The 19,430-nt window shown below is 41.0% G+C and overlaps 2 protein-coding genes across 2 annotated transcripts; one reads left to right on the top strand and one right to left on the bottom strand.

Annotated features, from left to right (window-relative positions):
- Nucleotides 1–4,251: 4,251 nt before the first annotated feature.
- On the bottom strand, nt 4,252–6,075 carry LOC145797676 (uncharacterized). The gene is made up of 2 exons (XM_082885078.1): nt 5,264–6,075; nt 4,252–4,870 (listed from the first exon to the last, which is right to left on the bottom strand). Exons 1-2 carry the CDS (start codon nt 6,073–6,075, stop codon nt 4,252–4,254), a joined length of 1,431 nt encoding a protein of 476 aa, XP_082741204.1.
- A 6,923-nt stretch (nt 6,076–12,998) lies between these two features.
- LOC145796879 (uncharacterized) lies at nt 12,999–18,995 on the top strand. Its single transcript, XM_082882422.1, has 3 exons — nt 12,999–17,134; nt 17,260–18,290; nt 18,391–18,995. The coding sequence occupies exons 1-3, from the start codon at nt 16,766–16,768 to the stop codon at nt 18,830–18,832; spliced, it is 1,842 nt and encodes a 613-aa protein (XP_082738548.1). The 5' UTR covers nt 12,999–16,765; the 3' UTR covers nt 18,833–18,995.
- Nucleotides 18,996–19,430: the final 435 nt, after the last annotated feature.

The following is a 19,430-nucleotide window of genomic DNA, read 5'->3' on the forward strand; positions in this document are numbered from 1 at the left end:
GCTTCGCATAGCGAGCCTCCGACAAACCGTTCAGGAATAGCATACGACAAACATGGTGTCCTAGGCGCACCAATGCAAATGCAATGTAAAGAAACACATAAGTGTCATCAAAACCAGATATCATGAGTTCGAGTCAAGTTCTCTAAGTCCCCAGCAGAGTCGCCAGAAACTGTAGACGTCTCCGAACGTCTTGGGAGGAGATCCCCCGTTTGTTCATATTGAGGCTCACTACAGTTCAGACTCTCAAATTGTCACGGTTCTAAATCTGAACCAAGGAGTCCAAATCCGGCAAATCGTTTTTGAAAACAGATTTTTTTGAAAGAAGTGCCAAACATGGACTGCTTTGCCAGATACAGAGTCGCCAAATAGATTTTACAGATTTTTTTGGAAGACATGCACACACACACCCACACTTATTACAATTGCACCCTCACTCAGAGAGACCAAATAAATAATACAAGCCACCTAATTAACTAGCTAACAAGCTACTTAATTATTACAGAACCAAATTGAATAACTAGCTACAACTAATTATTACACAACTTAATTAATTAACAAATCAATTAACTAATTAATGAATGACAACAAGCAGGTAGGGAAAGCAGTAAACGGTGCTATTCCAGCTCTATTTGAAGAAGGGAGGCATGCATGCTCGCTTCGGTTCTTCGCCTCAAAATGCCTTCCGGTTGCTCTTTAGAGGCTCTGTTTGCAGGGTGTCTTCCAGTGCTTGTTGCTGGAACTTACCAAAACACTGCAGGGGAACTCACCAGTGGCCTGCTATCCATGGAAGGATCACTGCCGGCCAACAACAGGGCACTGCCAGCCAAGGGTGTGACACTGCCGGCCATCAGTGGTGCATTGCCAGCCACTGGTATGCTGTGACACCAAACTGCAACGAAGCACAAAATAGAGAAAATGGAGGGTTTCCCAAGGACATGTACGCACCATGGCACTGTAAATCACCTCAAAACATCAAAGGAGAGGCCTAGTCGGATCCACGACGATCAATCACGCATCCCGATGCATGATGGCCAAAGATCCAACTTGTGTAAATCAATATGAAAATGAATGCACAAATAAAGCAAGTAAAGCCTAGAACTCTATCATGAATCATCAAGAGCTTCGGGGACCGAGAATTGAGACACGTTCCATCACTTGAAGTATGAAACGCCCCTCGTTCCTCGTGCTCGAATTAACACTTAATCCAAGCAATGCAACACATAAGCATGGCAAACATGCAACATGACCTAAATTTGCAAACATGCAACTAAACCAAGCATGCAACAAGCATATAAGCATGATGTGAGGTGATGACCTTGGACAACATGACAAAATGCAACATGAACATGTGAGCATGCAAGGTATCCAAAGCTAAACAAGTATGCGACAACATACGAAATGAAACAAGCATGTAACAACATGGTAAGATGGGCTTACACCAAAGATGGACGGCTCTCAACTAGGTCCAAATCAGTAGCCATAAGTGATGAATTGATGGCATGAAAAGCATAAAATGGCAAGGCAAACATGAATGCCAAGTGGCTCAAGTATTAAGGCACAAAGAGGACAACTCTTAAGCACACTTAAGGAGCAACAAACATGGATGTATGACAATGAGGTAAGCTCTGAAATCTCATGTAAAGTGATGCCAAATCAAATCAACCATGCAAGCATAGCATGTCATGATGCTCAAAGCTCAAGGTAAGCAAAAGGACTTAAGCCACGGCCATACAAGGAAAGCCCCAAGGGGCCGAGGGGACCTAAAATAGTCCTAGGGCAGGTCCAAACAAGACCAAAACGAAGCTCAAAGCTAGCCAACAAAGGCTCGAACACAAAGCCAAAAATATGGAGCATGCAAGGCTTTAAAGAGGCAATGCACTACACCTATTGAAACCAAACATGGCATGACTTGGGCGATATAAAACAGAGTTACATCATGGTATAATAGGACCCAAAATGTGCTGAAATGATGAGCCAAAGGCTTAGGCTTAATGGCATGCACAAAAGCTCATTCTCGAGGCATAAAGCACAAGCTATATAAAGCATTCAAGGCATGTCAAATGCAAATGTATGGCAGCATCTCATGGATTGAAATAGCATATGGAATGAGGGCAAAGCATGCAAACATCACATGTATGGCATGGTAGGGGCCTCAAAACCCAAGACTAGCCTAAGCATTTACACTATAGCTATACAAAGCATGAGTGGTATGGACATGGCAGCCTAAAACAGTCCTAGAACACTTCAAAATAAGCATAAAATCAAGTTTGAGCAAAGCCAAAATATGCTAGTATGATGAGTCAAAACATCATGCACAAAGGGCTAGTTAACATGATTTATTCTACACCTATATGCAGCATGCAAAGGATGATTAAACCAACTATGGATAGGGTCATAACATGCCCAATGATGACCAAATACATGCTGGAATGTAAACCAAACAAGCTAAAATGACATGGCATGGCATGGAGCATATGAAGCTAGTTTAGGAGATTTACACTACAAGTGCATCATGCAAGCATGGGGTAACAAAACCAACCCAAAACAGGTTCATGGCATGGTAAAACATAACCAAAACCCCACTGAAATGGACTCAACACAAGCTAAGCACACATGCTACTTTGATGAGCTATGGATGGAGTTACACTACACATGCTAGTTGCAAGCAAGACATGACCAAACCAGCCATGGATAGGGCCAAGGCAGGTCCTAAAAGTCACAAAAATAGGCCTGAACCAAGCCTCAAAGATGCATGGAGGGATGGTCCTTTGGAAGGCCAAAAATGCAAGTAAAGAGGAACACAACTCAAAACCACACCTCTACCACCAAAATCCCATTGGATTTCAGTGGTAGTAAGGCCAAACCAAGGCTAGCTCGGAGGCCTCAAGATATGGCTTAAAACAAAGCCAAACAAAGCATGCAAGGGGGCTACACACCCCAAACAGCAAAGTGACCTTAACCAAACTTAAAAAGCACTTAAAAATAAGACTTTTTTCCAGTTATAAGCAAAGCCTAAATCAATATGCAAAGAGGGCTAAAGCAAGGTGCAAGAAAGTGCAAAAATGGGAGAAATGATTACCCTTGAAGACCCTCTTCGAAATCAGCAATTTCAGGGGGTGGAAGCTTGCTTTCAGACCTCAAAAGACCTCCCAAGAAGCTTGGTTCAATGGTGGTGGTATATATCTAGGTGTTGTAGTGTAAAAGTGCAAGGAAATCCAATTTCTAAGCACAAAACTCAAGCAATATAGAGAGAAAGAGAGGTTTTGCCCTTCCAAAACCCAGAACCTCTGGCTAAGGAAGAGGTTTCGTCCTTATATAGAGGAATGAAAAGCCAAAGCTTCTTCAAGAAGCTTTGCAAGACCTCCATCCCTCTATACACGTGTATGGAGGGGAACAAACAAAAATCCAGCTGGCTCAAAAGATCTGGAGGAAAACCAGCTAAGATAGGGGGGGTGCCGGCCATCAGCAATGGCCGGTAGTGGCTCACTGATGGCCGGTAGGGCTTCACCAGTGGCTAGCAGGAACAAGGCAATGGCTGGCAGTGACATGCCATGGCCGGCAGTGCACCAAAAGTTCTACTCTGACAGGACCTAGTCAAGGTCCAAAAAAAGGGCAGAAAGGATATAGGGTCCGGGAAGCTCGAACCGATGATGTTCCACCACGACAGTCGAGTACTCAGCGAGCAATCGAACTAGTTGTTGGGTGTACCTGCAAGCACAACCAAGTCTCGAGGACGGTCAAAAATGGGGTGTTTACAGGCCCTTTTGCAAGTTTGACAAAACGCTAACATTTTACACGGGCGAGCAAAGTCAACTCGGCCCTTTGCAATTTGGGTAAAACGCCAACATTTTACTTGGGCGCGCAAAATCAGCTCGGCCCTTATAAGTTGGGCAAAACGCCAACATTTCACTTGGGTGCGCAAAATCAGCTCGGCCCTTATAAGTTGGGCAAAACACCAACATTTCATTTTGGGCGAGGAAAAATCAGCTCGGCCCTTATGCAAGTTGGGCAGAAGACCAACTGTTTGTACGACCTGTCTCCACACCGGCGAGGAAAAATCAGCTCGGCCTAGTGCAAGTTGGTCTCCTTGCCCCTGGCATCCATAGTGGCCCAATATCCTTGTGATGTCATTGTACATAAACACATAATATAAGAAAAAAGTAGGGCTATCTTTCATTACATGTCAGTGATTTACATCAAATGCCAAAAGGCTAAAGGTTCAAAAGGCTAAGGAACAAAAACGATTACATTTCAAAAGTAAAAAATCTTAAGATTAGCTGCATTCCATGGTCTGGGGATAGCTTTACCATCTAAGTCTTCCAGATGGTATGCCCTTTTACCTGCTAGGCCCGTCACCTTATACGGCCCTTCCCAATTTGCACCAAGTTTGCCTTCGCCAGGGATTACCGTGTTGCCCATCACCTTTCTCAAGACCCAGTCCCCGATCTTGAATAGCCTTGGATGCACAGCCTTGTTGTATTTTTTGGAGAGTTCTTGTTGATAGGCTGCTATGTGAATCAGAGCCCGTTCCCTTCTTTCTTCAGCTAGGCCAAGTTCCAAGGCCACTGTTTCATTGTTCAAGCCCGGCTGAAAACTCTCAGATCGGATGGTTGGCGTGCCAATTTCCAGTGGAATGACAGCCTCCATGCCATAGGCCAAGGCAAATGGTGTTTCCCCGATCGAGCGTCTTGGCGTGGTGTGGTATGCCCAGAGCACATTGGGGAGTTCTTCAGCCCACTTCCCTTTGGCCTTCTCTAGCCGTTTCTTCAGCCCGTCCAGGATGGTCTTGTTTGAGGCTTCTGCTTGACCGTTTGACTGAGGGTAGGCCGGTGTTGAGTTGTAGAACTCAATCTTTAACTCCTCGCAAAATCTGCGAAAAAGTTTCCCATCAAATTGGGTGCCATTATCTGAGATGAGGGCCTTCGGTATACCGAAGCGAGTGATGACATTTTGTTAAACGAACCTCTTCACATCTTTTTCCTTTATGGTTGCCAACGGTTCGGCCTCAACCCACTTAGTGAAGTAGTCGGTAGTAGCGATGAAAAACTTGCGATTTCCCGGAGCTGTTGGGAGTGGTCCCACAATATCCAACCCCCAAAGCGCGAACGACCAAGGACTTGTAAGGGAGAGCAGCTCTCTGGCCGGCTGGTGGATTTGGTGAGCCAATTTTTGACATTTTTCACACCTGCGAACGTATTTCTGCGCGTCCACCTGCATGCACGGCCACCAATAACCTTAGGAAATTGCTCAGTAAGCCAAAGACCTTCCTCCAATATGACTCCTGCAGATGCTTTCATAAATCTCATAGAGGAAAACTTCCACCTTGTCGGGGTGGACGCACTTCAGGTACGGCCTAGTAAAAGACTTCTTGTATAAGGCCTCAGATGGAGAGAGCCAAAACTGCTCTGATTCAGCCCAGATTTTGTTGGCCGCCTTCTTTTCTTCTGGTAGGATTTTATCTTTTAGGAAGGAGATGATGGGGTACATCCAGGATGGTCCCAAGTCAGCACAGAGTACTTCGGACACTTCTGGCTCCTCAATGCTTGGCCGAGGTAGGAATTCTATCATCAAAGGATTGGGGAAAGTTGTTTGCATGGATGTAAGGCTGGCCAGTTTGTCAGCTGTGTTGTTTTCTTCGCGGTTGATTTGTTCCACTCTTATTGCGGCGAACCTTTTGATTTCTGCGCATACCAGTGCCTGATATTTGGCCATTCTTTCATCCCTGGCTTCGTACTCCTCAGAGACCTGATTAACCACCAGCTTGGAGTCGTTGAATACCATAAGGGCTGACGATTTCATTCTTAATGCAATTCTCAATCCGGTAAGGAAGGACTCATATTCCGCCTCATTGTTGGACGCCGGGAAGCCGAGCGTAACTGCTTGCTCAATAACCAGCCCGTCTGGGGAAGTCAGCACGATACCCAGCCCGGCGCCATGTCTGTTGGAGGCCCCGTCGACGAATAGCTTCCATATTTCGCCGATAAACAACTTCCAGCAGTCGGATGGGTTTTGGGAGCTCCTCAACTCTAAGGTACTAGTCGGTTCATTCTGGTCTCTTTTCATATCGGCTTCCATTTACCCTTCTTCTATTTGTGATTCGCCCCTTCTCCCAGTTGCCTGAACCATGGGCTGCGCCAAATCCGCGCTAGCTAAATCAACCGGGCAAACATGATGCATTCTAGGGACAAATTCTGCCACAAAGTCAGTAAGAGCTTGAGCTTTGATTGCGGTATGCGGTTGGAACTTGATGCCGTATTGCCCCAATTCTACGGCCCATTTCAAAATTCTCCTGGTAAAGTCTGCCTTTTCAAAGAGCACCTTAAGTGGAAACTCAATTAGCACAACTATTGTGTGGGCATGAAAATAGTGCGCCAGTTTTCTGGAAGCCATCATCAGGGCCAGGGCCAATTTTTCTAGCGGCAGATATCTTGATTCAGCCGGGAGCAAGGTCTTGCTTACGTAGAAGATGGGAAGGTGTTGGGTACCTTCAGCACGGACTAGGATGGCGCTCACCGCATGTTGAGAGACCGCCAAGTAGAGATACAGTTCTTCGCCCGGTCACGGTGTCACTAGGATAGGTGCTGTGGAAAGGTATGCTTTCAGATCCGCTAGCGCACGGTCACATTTGTCATCCCAGAAGAACTTGGCCTTCAAAGTTTTGAAGAAGGGCCTGCAACGATCTGAAGACCGGCTTATAAATCTATTTAGCGCAGCTGCCATCCCGACAAGATGTTGCACGTCCTTCGTGGAGTTTGGGCGCTCCAGCTCTTGTATCGCCTTGATTTGGGAAGGGTCGACTTTAATTCCCCAATTCGTAACCAAAAAATCTAGAAACTTTCCAGTGCCAACTCCGAAGGCGCACTTGGAGGCATTTAAACGCAGCTTGTGATGTTTAAGTGTAGCAAACATCTCTACTAGGTCGGCGAGGTGTTGAGACTTTTCCTTGCTCTTTACCACCATATCATCGATGTAAGCCTCCATGGTGCGACCCAGAAGGGGAGCGAACATCTTGGTTGCCATCCTCTGAAAAGTTGCCCCGGCGTTTTTCAGTCCGAACGGCATGACTTTGTAACAATACAGGCCTCTTGGAGTGATGAATAAAGTGATTTCTCGGTCTAGTTCATACATGGTTATTTGGTGGTAGCCCCGATACGCATCCAGGAAGCTAAACCTCTGGTGGCCAGCGGTTAAGTCTACCAGCTGGTAAATTCTTAGAAGGGGATAGCTATCCTTTGGGCACGCACGGTTGACCGTCTTGTAATCAACGCACACCCGCTATTTACCATTTTTCTTCGGCACTACTACCGTGTTAGAGATCCACATTGGGTACTGTACTTCTTCTATCGCATTTGCTTCTAGCAGGTTCTTGACCTCCTCCGCCACTATCTCGGCATGGTGCAAAGCTGAGCGTTTTGTCCTCGGGATGACCAGCTGTGCATTTGGGAAGACGTTCAACTGATGGAAAATGAACTTAGGGTCAACGCCAGACATATCGTAAGGTATCCATGTAACAGCTTCTATGTTGGAAACTAAGAAGTCGACATATTCGAGTCGCTCGGCGCTGGACAAGGATGATCCCAAAAGAAAGAACTTAGTTGGATCGTTCTCGTTGATGCGCACCTCCACCAAATCTTCGACTGATTTCTCCTCGGCCTTTTTTCCTACATCTTCTAGGACTTCCTTTCCCTCCGGGCCCTCTATCATTTGAACGAAGCCTTTGGCGGCTCGGCTGCCGTTCACCATAACAAAGCACTGTTTTGCCATTACCTGGTCTCCCCAAACCTCTTCTACCTGCCCGGTTGGTGCCAGGAAGCGCATAACCTGATGGTAGGTCGACGCTACTACTTGCATGGCATGCAACCAGCCCCTGCCCAAGATTAAGTTGTAGGTGGATGAGACCTTAAGCACCCAGAACTCTACTTGCTTCATGACCGAACCCGCTTTGACCGGTAATATGATCTTTCCTATTGGCCATTTTGGTTGAGAGTTGAAGCCAACCAAAGGAGACGTTGCAGGGGCTAAGTCCTTGTCTTCCAACTTCATTTGTTTGAACGTGTCATAATACATGATTTCAACTGAACTCCCCTGGTCAATCAAAATTCTTTTGATGTCGAAGTCTTTGACGCGAAGAGTCACTACTAGGGCGTCATTGTAGGGCACTTGAATTCTCTCTAAGTCCTTACTTGAAAAGGTAAGGATATCTTTTTCTTTAGTCTTTCCTTTCTTCACAGCGGGCTGAACGGAGAACACCTCCCTTATGTGCTCGGCTTTCTTGATCATCTCTCTCAGCTCGCAGACCCGTGCTAGTTCAATGATGCCATGAGCGACATTGATTACGCCTTGTGGCACTGCGTCCAGGGTGGCTAGGCCGTTTGGCTCGGTTTGTCCCAGTGGAGTGGCTTTCATACCCTCATTTATGTATTGGTCCAGATGTCCCGCCGCCACCAGCCCCTCCAAATGTTGTTTGAGCGGCAAGCAGTCCTCCGTCCAGTGCCCCTGTTTTTCATGGAAGGTGCAGCGATATCTTGAGTTGAAGCCCCTCTGTGTATTCCCCAACTTGACTGGCCAACGAACGAAAGGTTCACCTCGGATTTCACTCAAGATGCGGTAAATAGGGATTTTAAAGACCGTGGTGATACCGGTTCACACTTTTAATTTTCTCTTGGCATTTTCCTCTTCATCGCGAGGAGCGTTAGCTCGGTCGTTTCTGCGACCTTTGCTTCTATCATCGCGGTTTGAGCCACGACGTTGATCCTTTGACCTGTTGTTTGGGCGGTTGTCCTCCTGCCCCACCAAGTGAACCTTCCCTGCCATTCTTCTGTCCGCCGCGACCGGATTAGCCTTATCAGCTGCTGAAGCAGCATCATCCTCCACAAGGATGTGTTCATTGATCTGTTGCATTAAGGACTCCATGGTTGTGGGCTGGTGCATTGTAAGCGAATCTCGTGGCCTATGTCCGACTGGGAGACCACGCTTGTATTGAGTAATCGCCAGATTGGTAGGGCAGTCAAGGATCTCATTGTAAGTTTCCCAGTACTTTGCATTGTACGCCTTCAGCGAACCTCCAGACTCCATCTTCACGCCTAGGAGATGGTCGACCTCCTTTGGCGTTCAACTGTTGGTTTTGAATCTGGTGACGAAGGCCTCCGCTAGTTGCTGTCATCCCTCGATACTCCCCTCCGGAAGCCTTTCAAATCATTTCAGGCCCAGCTCTCCTAAACTTGCTAGGAATATGAGGCACATCAAGGCGTCATTGCGCCGGTGCCCAGCCATTACTTGCCAGTAATGAATCACGTGCATGTACGGATCCGTCCTGCCGTCGTACAACGTGAACTTAGGCTGGTGGAATCCGGCAGGGAGTGGTGTACTCTCGATTTCTGGAGACAGTGGTGTAGTTGTAAGTCTCACTAGCTCTTTGTCCACAAGCGCTGGGGCCACCACTCTAGGTGCTGACATTACCACTTCCTCACTACAACGGGTCTGGGAGCTTAGCCTCTGCAATGTCGGTAATCTCTGAGTCTCCCTACGGCGAGCCCTCTCCTCCAACACATCCCTCAGGTCTCCCGAACGGGCGAAAAATGAGTATTGCGATGTCGACGATGGGCGTGAGAGACGGTAGGTGCTGTCGCGAGTGTGAGATTTCCCCACCTGTGGGTCGGAGTCCCCGACCCCATAGCTTCTGGTGATAGAGAGAGTGCATTCTTTCTTGGCGGCGACTGCCAGAACGAGGAGACGGGGTGCGCTCATTGAGGCCGCCCTCTCCAGTAACACCCTTCCCCTTGATCTGGCGTTTCAGCACCTCAATTTCAGCCGCCATCTTGCGAATGAGGACGTCCTGGTCTTTAAGTTTGTGCTCCAGGCGCTGTGCATGATACTTCCTCCGTCGTCGACGGCCCTCCGGACTCTTCGAGCGATCAATACTCCTTGCGCGTTTGTCTCGCGCACCTCTCTAAAAGGTCTCCAAGCCCGCTATGGCTGGAATAGCAGGGGGGCCTTCTCTTTGTCGAACAGACTCTGGCATGACACCATCGACGACAGACAGTGGAGTTTCATCGTTGTTAGCCATGGACACGGTCGAAAAAGCTTAAAGAGCAAGGTTTGTGTATCAAAGTTTTCCCACAGACGGCGCCAATTGTACGGGGGGTAAAATATCCTTTGCTTTCCGTACTCCTTGAACTCAAGCTTCACGTAACGACACCTGACCTGGAAACAGAGAAATGGTGAGCTGCCCGGCGGTGTGTTGCTGGATAGACCCTCCGACGATCAAGTCAGACCTTTGAAGAAGAAGAAGAGAGCACTTTTTTTTTTAGAGAGAGAGAATTGTTCAGATTGCTTACCTCCAACATCCCCCATTCCTCTTTTTTCTGGGCTGGCCATGCAGCCTCAGGGATTGTGCGCGCACTACCTCTGCTGTCCTTCCCTGGACAGGTAGCAGTGCTCCCCTCTCACTACCCTACGCGTATCAGGGCTAAAACCTCCAAACAACATGTGTGGAACTGCCAAACGGTATTGACGCGTGCCAGGAGTGGATTTCCCCTCCATCACATCATTGGTCCAGGTGGCACACCCAACCGGGATATCATGACCAACTTATCCCTTGGGAAGAAACACAACCATGATTAATACGGCCGAGCTGTAAGAAGTCGGTCCTTCCAAACTGACTGGCCATGAGGCGTACCGGCCTTCGCCCCGGTCTAAATTCATTCCGGGCCATGCTTGGCTCGGTCCAGACGCACCATTGCGGATCCAACCGAATGCCTAGCTGAATCACAGCTCGGCCTGGCACATGCATGACTCCACGCTCCGGTCGAAAAATCTAGCTCGGCCCGGCGTGACGGGCCGGGGAACCACTCCGACCGAGCAAAATAGTCCGGCTCTCGCAAGGTCCGTTATAACTTGCGTTACAGTAGCTCGACCGTACTTGTCCGGCGTAAATCTCCCTCTCATAAATAATAATAAATAAATAAAAGATAAAATAGAAAAAAATGCACAAAATGATATTTTAGTCTCGTAAAAAAAAAGTAATTATTATAATATTGTACATTTATTACGTTTTTATACTTTCTATAATAGTAGAGTTAATAAATACCATTTAATGTATTCTTAATAAAACTTAATAATAAATAAATAAATAAATTATAATTAACATTATAATAAATTTTTATCACAAATTATATATAAAAATATTATAAATTTTAAATTTTTTATCAAACAAATAATTAAATACTTCACTTAAATATAAGATATTTCCATAAAATATTCAATTATTTATTTAATAAAAAATTCGGTATTCCTAAGAGGAGGCCATTATCATAACTGACATAGGTATAAAATTTCTCATATTGTTGAGATCTCTGAGAGATCACATGGGCAATGGAGAGGCTTTTCCCAATATAAGCCCTTTTTCCATTGTATTTCCAAAACTAGGCCAACTTCTGACAGAATTCCAAAACTAAGTTAAAGCGCCATTACTATTCGCGCTTTTACTGTTAGGAGCGCAAAAGTAGATGAACAGGAAAATCGCTATTACAAATAGCGACTTTGATTAAGAAGTCGCTGTTACAAATAGCGCTTCTAGCGTTAGTTTTTGTCCGGATAAAAACGCTTTTCTTAACAGTGCTTTTTACAAAATTTTGTTCCCAAAAAACGCTATTTCTAATAGCGATTTTAACAAAAAAAATTTCCCAGAAAAAACGCTATCTCTAATAGCGATTTCAGTTCAAATTTTGTTGCCAAAAAAACGCTATTTCTAATAGCGATTTCAGTTAAATGAAAACGCTTTTTCGATCAGCGTTTTTAAAGTCCTCATATATACGAACGAACCCCCCCTCATTTGCATACGTTTTTCAGATTTTCAGACTTAGGTTTTTCGCTCTCGCTCTCTGCTCTCTGCTCTCGCTCGCTCTCTCTCTCTGCTCTCGCTCCTCCATCTCAGCTCGCTCTCGCTCTCTGTCTCTGCTCTCTCTCTCTCTCCGTGGTATGACATTACCCTAATTTTATGTATTTAGTTTTTGTGTTTGTAAATGTGTTGTATTTTTCTGTCAATGTTAGGGTTTTACATGTGAATTATTAAATGTGTTAGGGTTTTTATCATTGTGGTTATGAAATTAGGGTTTGGAATTTTTTGGCATACGGGTTAGGGTTTTTCTGTCAATGTTAGGGTTTTTAAATGTATTTGAATTTTTTGGAATCAAGGTTAGTTTTTGAATTTTTTGGAATTATTAAATGTATTTTTCTGTCAATGTTAGGGTTTTTATCATTGTGGTTATGAAATTGAATATGGTTATGAATGTTTATGCTTTGTCCGTGTGGTTGTGGTGATGAAATTAGGGTTCGATATCAGATTGTTCACATTATTAGGATTGTTCAAATTAGGATGTCATTTTAGGGTTCACATTATTAAGTGTTGTAATGCATTTGAATTTTTATGCTTTTGAATCATAAATCGGGTTTGGAATTTTTTTAATTTTTTGAATTTGTTAAATAAATCATAAATATGAGAATTGAGAATTGAGAATTGAAATTTGGAATGATGAAATTCGTAAATCATCAATTCATATAATTGATAATTGTTAATGTGATATTATGAAATTCATATAATTGAGAATTGAGAATTGAGAATTGAGAATTGAGAATTGAAATGACGAAATGTTTATATTTTTAAATTTGAAATCAGGAATTAGAATTTTGAAATTATGCTTGTGAATCAAAATGTCTATATTTTGAATATTGAATAAACCAACGTACATTTGTTGAATTGGAAATTGTTTTTTTTTGCTTGTGAAGAGGAATTAAAAGGAAATTAGGGTTTTAAAAGTAATTTTTTTTAATTAAGAATTGCGATTAAAAAATCCGAAATTCATATAATTGATAATTTGTAATGTCATATTATGAAATTCATGTATTTGAGAATTGTTGATTTGAAATTATGAAATGTCTATATTTTGAAATTTGAAATTTGAAATCAGAAAATGGAATTTTGAAATGATGCTTGTGAGTTTTTTTTTTTTTTTGCTTGTTAACAGGAATTAAAAGGAAATTAGGGTTTCAAATTATGGTTTTAAAAGTAATTTTGTTTAATTAAGAATAAAAATAGTAAAAATTGTAATTCATTTAATTCGTAATTGTTAATGTCATATTACGAAATTCATGTAATTGAGAATTGTTGAATTGGAATTATGAAATGTCTATATGTTGAAATTTGAAATCAGAAATTGGAATTTTGAAATTATGCTTGTGAATCAAAATGTCTACATTTTTTGAATCAAATTATGGTTCAGAAATTGTTAATGTCTAATTTCTACAAAATATAATTATTAAACAAAAAAATATTTAATTTTGAATGTATTTGATTAAAAAGATATTTAATTTTCTCTCCATGAAAAGATCATGTTCTCTCAAATAAAAGTCATGTTCTCTGAAATATTTAATTTTGACTCTATTTGATTAAAAAGAAATATTTTTATTGGTTTCTCAAAATATTTAATTTTGACTCTATTTTATTAAAAAGAAATATTTTTATTGGTTTATCAAAATATTTAATTTTGACTCTATTTTATTGAAAAGAAATATTTTTATTGGTTTCTGAAAATATTTAAATTTGACTGTATTTGATTTAAAAAAAAAAATTTGGTTTAATTTCGTTTGGTTTATTTCACTATATTTGGGGTCAGGCAGCCAAAATATGATTAAAACATTTAATGAGCTGAATTTGTAATACATATAATAGTATTCTAGTACAAATTAAAATTTTATGAGAAAACTGAAGAAAATTTGAAAAAGTTTTTGAAATGGGTATTGAACGAACTGACTTATCGTCTTTTTCACTTTGTGATTGTCCACTACCATTGAAAAGGAAAATCTACTTTGTAATAAATTTAGAGTAGTTACAATATATGCATGAAAAGAGTAATAAATTATTTTAATTAATAGTCCATAGCAATTTCGTACGTAAGAAGGGGAAAAAAAAATTGGCACTTTGATGGGTAAGCATGTGTTTTGTAATACCAAATAATTGGTACGGATGGCCCGATAGATTCACATGGATAACTATCCAAAATGTAGTCCATACATTTAACCACCAACTTCAATTTAATTATCTGTAATTTTTGGCCATTATAAATTATTTCTGTAATTATTTTTTTGTTTTTGTATGTGTAAGAAAAAAAAGGAGTAAATAAATTTAATTTTTTTCTTACTTTTCAGAACGATCCAAAATGATCCAAAATCAAGTTTTCTTACTTTTCAGAACGATCCAAAATGATCCAACATGGAAACACTTCAAATAATTTTTCAGTTTCTAGTATCCAGGTTTCAACTTTCAGTGGCTCAATAACACCTAGAAAAGTCAGAGGTTTCATCTTGTTAAATTTCTGAGTCAACCCGATAATGTCATTAATTATCAGTTCCACTTGCACTGAAGAAGGCGAAAGAGGTAGTTGTTGTCTCTGTTGTTATCTCATGGACTCGGTTAAAGCTTCTAACATTCTTTTCATTCTGGCATCAAAGGATTCAATCACATCATCACTTCTTGTTCTCTCCATTTGCTATAGGTAAATAGAGCACTAATAAACATAAGCAAATAGTTCGTTTATAGTTTTGACAATGCTCAATTTCATTTCATGTCTAATTGTTTCAGACATGTCGTATAATTTCACATACACTAACACATGCTGATGTAATGCCCCTAATTCTTTCTAGGACATCTTGTAGCTTATATGGACTCATGTGTACGGTATAACTCGTGCTCTGATACTACTCTATCACGACCCAAACCCGCTACTATAGGTATGACCGGCCAGTAATCCTAAGATTACCGAAGGCCACTTAAATAGATTTACAAAATTAGGGGTTGGCGGAAGCAAATATCATAATTATTCTGTCCATAGAGGTGTGCAGACATATATGCATGAAAAGAGTAATAAATTATTTTAATTAATAGTCCATAGCAATTTCGTACGTAAGAAGGGAAAAAAAAATTGGCACTTTGATGGGTAAGCATGTGTTTTGTAATACCAAATAATTGGTACGGATGGCCCGATAGATTCACATGGATAACTATCCAAAATGTAGTCCATACATTTAACCACCAACTTCAATTTAATTATCTCTAATTTTTGGCCATTATAAATTATCTCTGTAATTATTTTTTTGTTTTTGTATGTGTAAGAAAAAAAAGGAGTAAATAAATTTAATTTTTTTCTTACTTTTCAGAACAATCCAAAATGATCCAAAATCAGTTTGTTGTTTTAATTTTATAAGAAAGCCTCTATGCCCTCTACAAAATGGACGAGGGTTACTAGTTCACATAGGAAATAACTTTGTCATTAAGGTCCGTAATGGCACAAGTTGGAGCAAATCAAATTAACTTATATTTTCCATAAATCTGAACAATTACATCACCAGGTTAAAAAAATCCCTCTCAATGTTTGCACCCTGTATTTTATGTTGTCCAAATCAATCGCGTCACCCTCTACTAAATATCTCTCAACCTATTTTATTTTTCGCCACTAATTCGAAAGAATTAAGACAACAAGTATACTTCTTGTTATGTGTTTTTTAGATTAAGACAATAGAGCAATGACAACAAAGAACATTCACGTTGAAAAGATAAGAGTCTTCACATAGGAAGTAAATGAGACACAATATATAACTCCACGTATAGATGAAATCTCAGCTGTTCTGTTATACGAATAAAAATAAGTGAAAAAAATGAGAAAATAAACAGTAATAATCAAGTTGAGACACAAATATATAGTTGACAAAATACAAATTGAATTAATGTTTCACCTCTACAGTTCCTTCAACCCTGGAAAATATAAATTGATAAAAAATTAGAGGGTTGCTTTTATTTGTGGCTTCTGCAAATTTTAATGTTTATTTTACAAGTACAATTCGATATATGTATATTGTTGATATTTTAATATTTATTGTTTCATTGAAGCAAGTGTATGGCAACTGTTCCAATTATCTTTTACTGGGGGGAAACATAATTCGGGATCCCGATGAAGGTGTGTCATATGATGCTGAGCCGAAAGGGATATATATGGTGCAACTTAGCACCACACTTGGCAATTTGGAGGAGATGTTTATGTCCAAGGTCGCAAGTTACGGGGAAACAGTCCGATTGATCTTCAAATGTAGATATCCTTATCGCCAGTGGCAAGCAACCAGCAAATACAAAATATTACCGATAAATGACGATGAGGCGTTGAACACCGTTTTAAGTATCGGTGGAAATTTCGAACCACCAAATTGTTTGGAAGTGTACATTCAGAAAGAGGTTGTACAGAATCTTCCGAATGTAACACAGATGGATTCGCATCCGTTCACTACATTGCTGACACATGGGGTTGACACGACAGCATTTCAGTCTCCTATGTATGAATCAAATGAATGTTATGCAGCTGGCTACACACAACAGACATTTCATGGCCATGGTGGAGAATCAAGTTCACATGGTGGATACGAGACTGAATTTCACAATAACACCCAAGATGTGCCCACCTATAGCCATCATACGACTCCAGTTGAAGTTGCTGGTAATATGGCTGAAACGGTTAATTTTGTGCAGTTTGCTGACAGTGGCATGTACGGTCCTGATGTCGCCCTAGACAATGATGAGAATGAAATGTGTGATGAATAAAATTTATTGGGCGGATCAGATGATGATGATGATGAAGAAGATGATGTCGACGCTCCCGTTGATATTCAGAATGCCCCCATTCCACCTAGACCTGAAATCCTTTTCTTTGAAAACATTCACATGGGTGGTGATTTTGACATTAGTAACCGCGATGTCGTTCCCCGTAACCGAATATGGAATGCTGAAAATCCAGAGTTGGACAAAGGGATGGTTTTCGTTGATAAGAAGCAACTCGTACATGCTGTGAAATTGTACCATGCAACAAATAATCGAGAGTACAAAGTCGTAACCTCCAAGCGAGACGTTTGGGTGTGTGCTTGCAAGCACGACTGTAGATGGTGGTTGCGTGCATCTCTTAGTAAGAGACATGGGCTTTTTGAAATAAAGCAGTATAGGGGTCCTCACCATTGTTTATACCCACGAACGAACAGGGACCACACAAATATTAGCTCCAGTTACATTGCTTCTCATCTTTTGGGACAAGTTGCGGTGAGTATACAAAATAAATGTTTACATTTATATACACATTGTTTATTTAAAGTGTTCACACCAAAATTGTGTCTTTAAAGTGTTCACACCAAAATAATCTGACTCATAGGTATTGTTGTATGCAGAACGAACCTGATATGCCCATTAAGAATGTCATCGAAGACATAAAAAAATCCATGAACTATACTATACATTACAAGAAGGCGTGGCATGCAAGGGCAAAGGCAATTCGAATGGTATTCGGAGATTGGGATGAATCATATATGATGTTGCCTAAATTCATGTATGCATTACAAACATCTAATCCTGGCACCATCGTGCAATGGAAGCATAGATATACCGGAAATACAACCATTATGCCCGTCTTCCACTTTGTTTTTTGGTCTTTCAAACCCGTCATCGATGGATTCAGACATTGTAGGCCTGTTATAACCATAGATGGTACATTCTTATACGGGAAATACACTGGTGTGTTGCTTGTAGCAACGATTGTCACCGCCAATGGCAAAGTACTACCGCTTGCATTTGCTGTTGTCGACAAGGAGAGTTTGGAGTCTTGGTCGTTCTTCATTTCAAATATCAAGGAACATATTGTCATGGACCGACAGGGAGTGACTTTGATATCCGATCGAGCTGAGAGTATTTTAGCTGCTGTGAGGCGGCATTGGTTGAATCCCTCGCTCCAATTTGTTGGATTTCATCGGCACTGCCTTCGCCATGTTTGTAGTAACTTTAACACTACGTTCAGAAATAAGGAGCTGAAACAACTTCTATGGAAAGCAGGAAGTGCTCATCAACGACGAAAGTGTAATGGTTACTTACAACAAATACAGGCTATTGACCAAGAAGCCATCACTTGGGTTTACAAGATGAATCCTGAGGAGTGGGCCCTTTCGTATGACGGTGGACATCGCTGGGGGGTATTGACTAGCAATGATGCAGAGTGCTTCAATAGCGTCTTGAAAGGTGCAAGGAACTTACCTATCTCAGCTATGGTTGAATTTACATTTCGGCGGCTTGTAAAATATTTTGACGAGATGGGAGCCCAAGCTGAACTAGATGTACGAAATGAGTTCCAATACCCTAGACAGATGCAAAAAACTATTGAGGATGGCATCGCAAGGGCAAATACTTTCAAGTTGATATCATATGACAGGTTAGTTTGTAATATAAATTAAATTATTGTTATTATGTTGTCAATTTAACTACACCTAAAAACATGAACTTCATTAGTTTCTATTATAATTTTTTTATAGGCCACGCCGCGTGTTTGAGGTGCAAACATCTTTTCGCCATGGACGAGGTCGCAATACACAAATTGTGCGGATGAATCAACCCACGTGCAGTTGTGGGAAATATGAGATACGACACTATCCATGTTCTCATATGCTCGCTGTAATGTCTGAATGCGGTGACAATCCATTCGAGTACGTTGATCCAGTATATAGGCTTCCTGTATACATGAGGGTTTGGGAAACTAAATTCAATCCAATACCGCATCAAGATTATTGGGCTGATCCGCAGTGGACTTTAATGCCTAATGTACTGCGTCTGCGACAAGTGAAACGGGGTCGTGCATCTATGTCTCGTATTCCGAATGAGATGGACATATCAGATAGGCGTTTGACCGCTCGTTGCAGTGAGTGCCAGCAGACAGGTCATGACAGGCGAACATGTCCGGCGCGACTTGGTCGATGAAGACTATGTAATACTTACATATTGTAATAGATCTTTTTGTAATTCTTTATTTGTAATAGATCATTTTCTTTTCTTTTGTAATTCATTATTTGTAAACGAGGTCATACATGTAATAGAACATTTTTTATTTGTAATAGATCATTTCTGTTGTTTAATTCTTTATCTATTGTAATTGTTTTATTTGCTTGACAAAATTTACAACTATCATAGTTTTTATTCTCTACTTCATTCAAAATGTTTATTACAGAATTTTATTTAAAATCACATAGTTCTTCTTTCATTTTAAGATTTTAATATTTCGACTGATTCAAGCATTTTGTACATTTAGAATTTATGAATTACATGTACGTAATTTACAAATTTTTTACTTTATTGCAAAACAAAAATTACAAAATCAATAATGAAGTTGTCGAATATGCCATAAATGTAACGAATTTTGTCAAATATGTCAAAATCAATAATGACGTTATGTCAAATATGCCAAAATCAATAATGAAGTTTTGAAAAAAAAATGATCATTCCATTTTGTTTGTAAATATTGACATACAAAAACTATCCACATGTTATTGGTCATTATTAAACTTATGTAACTGAGATC

The sequence above is a fragment of the Camellia sinensis genome, chromosome 8 (genome assembly GCF_055761805.1).
Source record: "Camellia sinensis isolate YWXY chromosome 8, ASM5576180v1, whole genome shotgun sequence".
Lineage (NCBI taxonomy): Eukaryota > Viridiplantae > Streptophyta > Magnoliopsida > Ericales > Theaceae > Camellia > Camellia sinensis.

Excerpts from the sequence above, each read along its gene's own strand:
- LOC145797676 (XM_082885078.1), bottom strand. The coding sequence starts at position 6,075 with ATGGAAGCCGATATGAAAAGAGACCAGAATGAACCGACTAGTACCTTA. Across the intron at positions 4,871-5,263 it reads AGGAGTCATATTGGAGGAAG|ATTTTGCGAGGAGTTAAAGA; the intron begins GTCTTTGGCTTA and ends ACTTTTTCGCAG.
- LOC145796879 (XM_082882422.1), top strand. The coding sequence starts at position 16,766 with ATGGGTGGTGATTTTGACATTAGTAACCGCGATGTCGTTCCCCGTAAC. Across the intron at positions 17,135-17,259 it reads ATCTTTTGGGACAAGTTGCG|AACGAACCTGATATGCCCAT; the intron begins GTGAGTATACAA and ends TGTTGTATGCAG. Across the intron at positions 18,291-18,390 it reads AAGTTGATATCATATGACAG|GCCACGCCGCGTGTTTGAGG; the intron begins GTTAGTTTGTAA and ends ATTTTTTTATAG.